The 9,497-nt window shown below is 48.7% G+C and overlaps 1 protein-coding gene across 1 annotated transcript; it reads right to left on the bottom strand.

Annotated features, from left to right (window-relative positions):
* Nucleotides 1–1,188: 1,188 nt before the first annotated feature.
* LOC135822868 (arylsulfatase B-like) lies at nt 1,189–4,104 on the bottom strand. Its single transcript, XM_065335703.1, has 2 exons — nt 3,306–4,104; nt 1,189–2,502 (listed from the first exon to the last, which is right to left on the bottom strand). The coding sequence occupies exons 1-2, from the start codon at nt 3,954–3,956 to the stop codon at nt 1,612–1,614; spliced, it is 1,542 nt and encodes a 513-aa protein (XP_065191775.1). The 5' UTR covers nt 3,957–4,104; the 3' UTR covers nt 1,189–1,611.
* Between the last annotated feature and the right edge of the window lie 5,393 nt (nt 4,105–9,497).

Genomic DNA, 9,497 nt, shown 5'->3' with positions numbered 1-9,497 from the left:
CCACGGCACCAGTTCACCATCCACTGATCCAGCATGGGATGGAGTACTACTTAGTCTTTAGTACTGTACTTATCTAGTACAAGGGCGGCACAGTGCCCGGCGTGGCATGGAATCACGAGATCGCATTGAGCAGTGAGCACACTGATTGTGATTCCGGACGGGAGGACCATAGCCGGCATAGGGCTACTGCTAGTACTGGGATACTACTAGTACTGCAGTACAACTCTTTTGCTTAGTAATACAGTCAGTAGTAATACAGTCGTCCCTCTCTAATCCGGCACTTTATAATCCAGCACCCTCGATAAACCGGCACAATTTTCAGTAGCCAAATGTCCTCTTCATGCACATTGCAGCAGTAGATCAGATTTGTTAATTCAGCACCCTCCCTAATCCAGCAGATTTTCGTGGCACAAATGGTGCCGGATTATAGAGGGACCACTGTAGTACTAATACTATGGTTTTGGCCAGAGAATCACCATCGCCGCATCGGCATGATCACGGCTCCCTGGTTTTGGCTCACGGCTCTAGCCGAAGCCCAGCCTCGTTCTGCTGCATGCTGAGTTGTGATGCTGAGTTGTCATGGTTTTGATGCCTAGGCAGTGGCACGTCACCTGCCGGTCTACGATTCTAGGGGTTGACCGTCAATGTACGTGTAGATCTATCATCGGATATGTACTCACATGTTGTGCATGTATGAATTCTTGGTGCATTATGAGAACATGAATGCAATCCCAGGAGCACAACACATTCAAATGCCGGCACAGTAGCTAGCAGTTAGGTTTGCTTTTTTGCTACTCGTTTGTGTTTCCTCCTAACCCTCACCTATATTTATCGCTGTGGTTGGCTTTTGCACTGGCGCATGGCGGGAGTTTCCTCTGAGTCTTGAGATGTTGTAATATATACTACTTGTAGTACATAAGATTCTGCGCTAACATTGCATTGCTGGCCCTGTCACTGCTTCTACAGCTCCCTGCCTACAACAACCACACACTCTGCACACAGCCTCCTGCCTAAAATAACACCTCTAGCCCTGAAACCTATACAGCCCCCACGTTCACACACAACCTTTCCTACTGTGCTAAGACCCACCCTCTCCTGGCATATATCCGGCATGGTCGGCACCCCATCCTCATGCATGTTGCCTGGTGATTGGGAGAGCATGAAACATTGAGTAGCAGCAAACAAGCCTTGATTGCCATTGTTATTCTGGTAATATAATATACAATCACGTCATAATGATACACAAGACTGGAGAGATTGGAAGCTTTGTTACAACTCTGAGTTTCCACGTATTACTACGATCATCAGGCCGCAACTGATGGATCCAAAACGGGCAGCCAGAACATAAGGGGGAGTAAGGCGGGAAATTGATTCAAATTATACATAATGATATTATTTCAGGGATGGATGGTGACCAGGATGAGTTCATCGCCTGATCAATACCACAGTACTTGTAGAGATGGAGAGAGAAAGAGGGGAGAGGGAGAGGTGCACTGTGAAGAAGAAATTGGCAACACTAGTATGCAATTTCATTGCTGCAATGAGAGATGCAAAGCAGCAATGTGGTCAGGCTATCAGTATGACACAAGACGTTGTATCATTAACCCCCGGCTACGGCAGAAAAGGTCCCCAATAGCCGCCATACTTATCCAGAGCCACTTCGCATGCTCCGGCCCACTGCTGTCCACGGTCAGGATTGAACGCCGTGCTCTCCCAGGCCTTTAGCCTTGCCTGCATGTGCGCGAGAATGTCAGGTGACCCCGCCGCAAGATTGTTGCGCTCCTCGGGATCGGTCTTGATGTTGTAGAGACAGCCGTCAGAGCCACATTGTACATTACTACTGATGCCGCCTTTGGGGTTGGTCTGGTTAGGGTACTGCGGACCCGTCCAGCCTGCTTGATCGTTGTTACCCACCAGTATCTTGTAATCACCACTGATCAAGCCCGGGCTCAGCGGAATCTCAGTGCGCGGTGATGTCGTGTTCTGGCCCGACAGCATCGGCCACATGTCCAGCCCATCCACGGGTGGCAGTCCAGCTTCTTTAGCACGCTGATCCGTCTTGTCCACACCAGCCAGGGAGCAAAATGTGGCGTACCAGTCAGCCAGTGCGACGTAGCCATCCAACTTCTGGCCCCGCATTCCGCTGGGAAGAAATCCGCCAGAAACGAATGCGTTGACGCGGACCCCTCCTTGCCAATTGGTCACCTTGCCGCCCCTAAGAGGATAGTTGTTCGCGCCACCCCCGGGGTAAACTGGTCCACCATTATCACTGCTTACGACTATCAGTGTATTGTCCCACAGATCGCGGTCCTTGAGTGCTGCCGTCAAGTTTCCAATGACGTCATCAAGGTAGGCAACCATGGCATGATAGATGCGGCGGTCAACGGTGTCGATGAACGCGTACCGATCCAGGTAGTCCTGGGGCACTTGCAGTGGCGTGTGAGCAATGTGCGGCGCATAGTAGAGAAACAGAGGAGTATCTGCTGGGTGAGACGAGATGACCTGAGCGTGTGCCATTGCCATAAAACAAGATAGAAGAAGAAGACTATTAAAGGCGAGGGAAACATTGATGCAAGCACAGAGCATGCAACATGTATGTAGTGCATCATAGGTATAAGGTCACCTTCAATAGTGCTACGTCTCGTATGAAACTCTAAACCGAGAGCTTTCCACACAACATGATCCAAACAGGAACATCGCCACCATCAAGGATAAATGCACAAATTTAGCTTGTACTTGCAGAGTGGTGGGTGTGCGTTGACCAGACCCAAGGTCAAGGACGGTCTATGGGAGACAACGGAGTAAGATAAGAATTACAGCCAAGCTCAAGTGGCCCCCTGTACCAAAGGTCCCACTACTAGTAGCTATAATTATCCCAGATGGCATGCTACCCATCCTGCCCCCATGCCATCATCTTTGGCATAGCTGCACAGTGGTTTCTTTGAAAATGAAAGTCCATGTACCGTATTAGCCAAGAATTTGTCATCGACAAACCTTTGCGGACGTTTTGCATGCACCTTTCTCAAAATCTACTCTACAAAACTAGATTGAAAGAATACATCAAAAATAGCAGAATGACTAGCCAGGCCCGACGGCTGTTCAAGCCACCCTATAGTCTACATTGCAATGCGCGGTCTGCCATTGGATTATACCAAAATAATTATGTGCTTGAGTGTTGGATAAGCGAGCTTGATGTAAAGATTTCCCTCATACCCTGGAGTACAAGTACTCCATCATTATTTTGTACATGCATGTCATGCAGCATGCAATAGAGTACCGCATTTTCTAAAAGAATCGCCTGTTACCTGCAGTACGTGTTTCTTGAACAGCGCTTCTTCATAGTCTGTGCCATTGATGCCATCGGCTGGCCCGCTCGTCATCCATAGATCGGTGACGTTGAGATGTTTCTTGTTTTTCTTGCATCCACCTGCTTGCTCCGTCCAATAGTCGTTGGCATGGTGGAAGTAGCCAAACGATGTGTCAAAGCCACGGCCCACGGGCGTGTGGTCCGGCGTGGCCATTCCAGCGTCCCATTTTCCCACCTGATGTGTGGCATAGCCCGCTGCCTTGAGCTTGGCGGCCATGCCCGTCATGTTCCGTGGAATGGCAGCGTAACCCGACACAGTGTCGTTGGGATTGTAAACATTCGGTGGGTCGTTGAGAATATTTACGTGAATTGGCAAGCGTCCGCTCATCAACGAAGAGCGTGACGGAGAGCAGAATTTATACGCATAGTGCTGGTCCAATTCGATACCTTCCTTGCACAGAGAATCAAAGTTCGGCGTTTGAACCTCTTTCGTGGGTGGGTCACGGTGATAGCCGACGTTAGCCCATCCCCAGTCGTCAACTAAAATCATTACTATATGCGGCTTTGTGCCGGCTGCAGGCTCCACCAGTATCTCATCGGCCAGACACTGGCCGGAGAAAGCCAACAGCAGCGCTAGCCACAACCTCATTTTGCCGAGGAGCTCTCAATGAACTATAAACGAACAAGGAATACGGCAGGCCAGAGAACCTACCTATCCTTGTACTGTATACAGCCTTAGACTTACAGGTATTATTTCCAGTTGTAGAGATCTTGGAACGAAAAAGGTTTCGCCCTTGGCAGAAGACTACTCTGTACTGTCTGTATCATCAGTGTAGTATATTATGTGCGTGCAACGATTGATTGCGGTAACGACTCGCTGCTGTGTAACCTCCTACACTACAGTCGGAGTACAGATTGATCCACGTGATCTGGTGATGTCCCAAACTAAGTTACTTGAATGAGTCATTTTTACCATGAATGAAGCTTCGAAGTTCGAAGGGCGTAGTTCTAGAGTCTACGAGTCTGAAAGAGGTGTCCGATTTTGTTGTTGTTGTTGTTGTAGTTGTTGTTGAATTCTTTATTCTCACGAAGGCACCATCGCCAATAAGAGAGTTGTTGTTGTTGGGAGATAAAGAGATAGATAGAGTGAAATAGGGGAGGGGGGGGGAGAGAGAGAGAGAGAGAGAGAGAGAGAGAGAGAGAGAGAGAGAGAGAGAGAGAGAGAGAGAGAGAGAGAGAGAGAGAGAGAGATAAAGAGAGATGGAGAGATAGATAGAGAGAGATCAGATTTATCCAATAGAGTTATGAATACTAGTACTAAGTAGTGGTTGCGACTTCGGCGATGATTTGTAAGAAAGGGTTTGCTCCCCACACCGGAGCTCGCGCTATTCCGCCAACTTTACTTGACACTTGACTGACTCACGACTGCAATCCAGAGCACACGAGAAGTCCATCAAACCTTCGACTCGGCAAGCCTGCAAGAAAGCACCACTCCCTGCTCAATACACAGTGTTTCGGGGAATTCACCCCTCATCAGTTAAGCTTGAGTAGGCTTAGGAAGGTTGTGCCTGAAGAGCACCACTTATATAGTGCTCTCCAGGCACAAACATCACCAGGGATACAAACTTACAGAGACGCTCCGTTTCCAGCGCGACAAACACCTCGTGAACACCAGATAGCAGCGTGAGTGAGTATCGCTCCTGGACGGTGAGACAGACGTCGAGGACCCTCGGTTATTCGCAACGCTGTCACCTCCAAACTGACTAGTCGCAGGCCCGCGCTGGGCACAACAGTACGAAGTAGTGGTTGCGACTTCGGCGATGATTTGTAAGAAAGGGTTTGCTCCCCGGCCCACAACGGAGCTCGCGCTATTCCGCCGACTTTACTTGACACTTGACAGACTCACGACTGCAATCCAGAGTACACGAGAAGTCCATCAAACCTTCGACTCGGCAAACCTGCAAGAAAGCACCACTCCCTGCTCAATACACAGTGTTTCGGGGAATTCACCCCTCATCAGTTGAGCTTGAGTAGGCTAAGGAAGATTGTGCCTGAAGAGCACCACTTATATAGTGCTCTCCAGGCACAAACATCACCAGGGATACAAACTTACAGAGACGCTCCGTTTCCAGCGCGACAAACACCTCGTGAACACCAGATAGCAGCGTGAGTGAGTGTCGCTCCTGGACGGTGAGACAGACGTCGAGGACCCTCGGTCATTCGCAACGCTGTCACCTCCAAACCAACTAGTCGCAAGCCCGCGCTGGGCACAACAGTACGAAGTAGTGGTTGCGACTTCGGCGGTGATTTGTAAGAAAGGGTTTGCTCCCCACACCGGAGCTCGCGCTATTCCGCCGACTTTACTTGACACTTGACTGACTCACGACTGCAATCCAGAGTACACGAGAAGTCCATCAAACCTTCGACTCGGCAAACCTGCAAGAAAGCACCACTCCCTGCTCAATACACAGTGTTTCGACTCACCGTCCAGGAGCGACACTCACTCACGCTGCTATCTGGTGTTCACGAGGTGTTTGTCGCGCTGGAAACGGAGCGTCTCTGTAAGTTTGTATCCCTGGTGATGTTTGTGCCTGGAGAGCACTATATAAGTGGTGCTCTTCAGGCACAATCTTCCTTAGCCTACTCAAGCTCAACTGATGAGGGGTGAATTCCCCGAAACACTGTGTATTGAGCAGGGAGTGGTGCTTTCTTGCAGGCTTGCCGAGTCGAAGGTTTGATGGACTTCTCGTGTGCTCTGGATTGCAGTCGTGAGTCAGTCAAGTGTCAAGTAAAGTCGGCGGAATAGCGCGAGCTCCGGTGTGGGGAGCAAACCCATTCTTACAAATACTAGTACTACAAATTATTATGTAGTTCTTCTAAAGCGAAAGCTAGCCTAATCATGCAGTGTTCACTCTCACAGTCTGTATCTGTAGGCCGAGGCGGTTGCCTGAAGGATCAGTATACTTGCATCGGAGTCTGATTTGTGCGACCCGGAGTTTGTGCGAATGTGGTCGACCGGAGTGTCCTGCAGTAATAATGTTTTACATGATTGTATTAGGATCCGATGGTTGACTGAGTATCAATAACCATGCAAGGAGATAAGTATGAGTTCAAAGTATACAGGCAAAATGTTGTCCGCTGATCGTCTATAAGTACTGCGAGAGGACCCATGATAATTATGAGTACGCGTCGAGTGTGTGTGATCCCCGGTAGCCTAATCGGTAGGGCACTGTTCCGGAAAACACTGGGTGCTGGGTTAGAATCCCGCCGGTGGATCCTTCTTCTGCAACAGTGCGTTTGTGTGGTGCGAGAACTGTGTGTCCGTAGTGTACTATTGACTAGGGCTAGAACGGTCACGGTTTTACCCCTGACGGTTAACTGCTAAGCTAACGGTCGGTTAACTGGTTATAACCTATAAGCCACGGCAATCCTGCGGACTCTTTTTTAAAGGGGAAGTTAAGGCAAAAATTAAAATTTCACCAGTTGTAGTCTTCGGGGTGCTGAGTCGAATGGTCGTGGTCCGAGGAAGCTGAGACGCTCCCTTCCTACTTGAATCCCAATCGAACTCGCGCACTTCCACCGAAACTGGGTGACTGCGCCCTACTACAGTCTGTTTCAAAAAGATTAGCAATCAAGTTTGGGTCTTAAAAAGTATGAAGATAAGGGAAATTTGGACAACAAAGCACATAAAACGGCTTGTAAGGGCACGGCAAATTGTTCTGTGAAGGTTTCAGAACAATTGGACCAACCGTTAAGGAGTTAGTATTTCGGCCAGGTTTCTGGCCTTTCCCCATGGTTTATAATTTGCCCTGGAAGCCAGTATCGATTTGTTATCAAAACCCACGATTTATCCCTTCCTTTTTGGCCTTGTGGTTATGCATGCTGTCTGCTGACCTTGAAGTTGTGAGTCCAAATCCCAACAAATCTTCAAGTCAAATATTTTTTCTTGATTTTTTTATTGTTTTGGTGATCACGCTGGTACAAGACAAAGAAGGTGGCTGCGCCAAACGACTTGTTGTTGGAGCTCGCGTTTCCTGCCGAACTGACTGACACTTGACTGGCTCACGCCATTTGAAGTATTAGTTGTGAACACGGAAGTCATTGTGCTGTAGCTACGTGTTGTTGAATACACCGGCACATCGATCTATCGATTTCTGTTTGAGAATTATTTTAGTAACTGAAGATCGCCAATTTATTTGAATTTAGGAGCCAACACCGTCTTCTATAAGCTTTCACAGGCGTCTGCTTTTCTCAAAATGTCGTCGAAGTCACAGGGATAGCTCTGCCACTTCAAGGCCTTGGGAATGAGTCTGTGTCAATGCCGTTTTCGTCACATCGTGAGAGTAAATTGCATCCGCGGCAGCTCAAAGAATCTATTTGGTCACAAAACGGACGCATCCTGCTCGTCAAAATTTACCACACTTTCGACATGTCCTCTCTGACTGGCCATATCGATGCGAGGAAGAACTCGTTTGTTGTAAACCAGACGAACATGTACGAGTACCGACGTCAGTGAGTTGTCATTTTTCATGTGTCAATGCCGTTTTCGTCACATCGTGAGAGTAAATTGCATCCGCGGCAGCTCAAAGAATCTATTTGGTCACAAAACGGACGCATCCTGCTCGTCAAAATTTACCACACTTTCGACATGTCCTCTCTGACTGGCCATATCGATGCGAGGAAGAACTCGTTTGTTGTAAACCAGACGAACATGTACGAGTACCGACGTCAGTGAGTTGTCATTTTTCATGCTTTCGCGCGGAATATTTCTTCGAGTTGACAGTGAGTTTTTCCAGGCAGCGCAGCGCTCATACGGTAAGACGGCAAACTCCCCGGGCGATCGCCAGGATTGCTAATCTTTTTGAAACTGACTAGATGGGGATTTGTATGCAAAATGTCACTAAAAGCGTCATTTCGTTCTTATGAAAGCACGGATGACCGCGATTGGCCCATATGTTGTAGTCTTTTGGGCGCTGAGTCAACTTTCACACCAAGGTTCAACTCGAGTTCAACTCGAGTGACAGGACTGCACCCAAAAAAGGTCAAACAGGCTAGTATTAGTAAGTTGTACCCTGCAGGCACGGTGACCAGGTGACTGGTGTACGCAGGAGCACGTGACCACTTGTTCGACCATGTTCGATTGGGAATAAAGGAGGAACGCTGCATCGCAGCCTTTTCGGACCAAAACCAGTCGACTCAGCGTCCAAAAGACTACAAGTATTGTGCCATTTCATTCAATGCACAATGGAGTCAGTGAGCCTTTCAACGTCCGAAACAAAACGGTACTGCCCACAACTAGCAGGCGTTGACCTCGCTATAAAGCTGTTCTCCCAGCTCGTTCTAGCCACGAACTAGCGACGGAGGGTGAGGAGAATAACCAAGAGACATCAAGCTCGGCGCTCACTTATATCAGCACTGGACGCCCGAAAGTTCCAAGAGTACATAACCCCCCAGCTAGAGTGTGCAACGCCTGATCCAGCTCTGCATAGGGTCTTGGTCAGGTAGCCCTACGCTGAGTCGACTGGTTTTGGTCCGAAAAGGCTGCGATGTAGCGTTCCTCCTTTATTCCCAATCGAACATGGTTGAACAAGCGGTCACGTGCTCCTGCGTACACCAGTCACCTGGTCACCGTGCCTGCAGGGTACAACTTACTAGCCTGTTTGACCTTTTTTGGATGCTATGCACTCCTGTCACTCGAGTTGAACCTTGGTGTGAAATTTGTCGCCTGCTGGCGTGGTGACCAGGTGATTTGGGCACCCAGGAGCACGTGACCGCTTGTTCAGCCATGTTCGATTGGGAATAAAGGAGGAACGCTACATCGCAGCCTTTTCGGACCAAAACCAGTCGACTCAGCGTCCAAAAGACTACAACATATGGGCCAATCGCGGTCATCCGTGCTTTTATAAGAACGAAATGGCGCTTTTAGTGACATTTTGCATACAAATCCCCATCTCGTAGGGCGCAGTCACCCAGTTTCGGTGGAAGTGCGCGAGTTCGATTGGGATTCAAGTAGGAAGGGAGCGTCTCAGCTTCCTCGGACCAAGACCATTCGACTCAGCACCCCGAAGACTACAACTGGTGAAATTATAATTTTTGCCTTAACTTCCCCTTTAACTTCCCCTTTAACCGTATATTTGACTATATTAGAGAGGTTCCGCACTACGTAAAGTTGAGCAACTTTACGTTAGTG

The sequence above is a fragment of the Sycon ciliatum genome, chromosome 8, assembly GCF_964019385.1.
Source record: "Sycon ciliatum chromosome 8, ocSycCili1.1, whole genome shotgun sequence".
NCBI classification, from domain to species: domain Eukaryota; kingdom Metazoa; phylum Porifera; class Calcarea; order Leucosolenida; family Sycettidae; genus Sycon; species Sycon ciliatum.
This window is presented reverse-complemented; position numbering and strand designations above follow the sequence as displayed.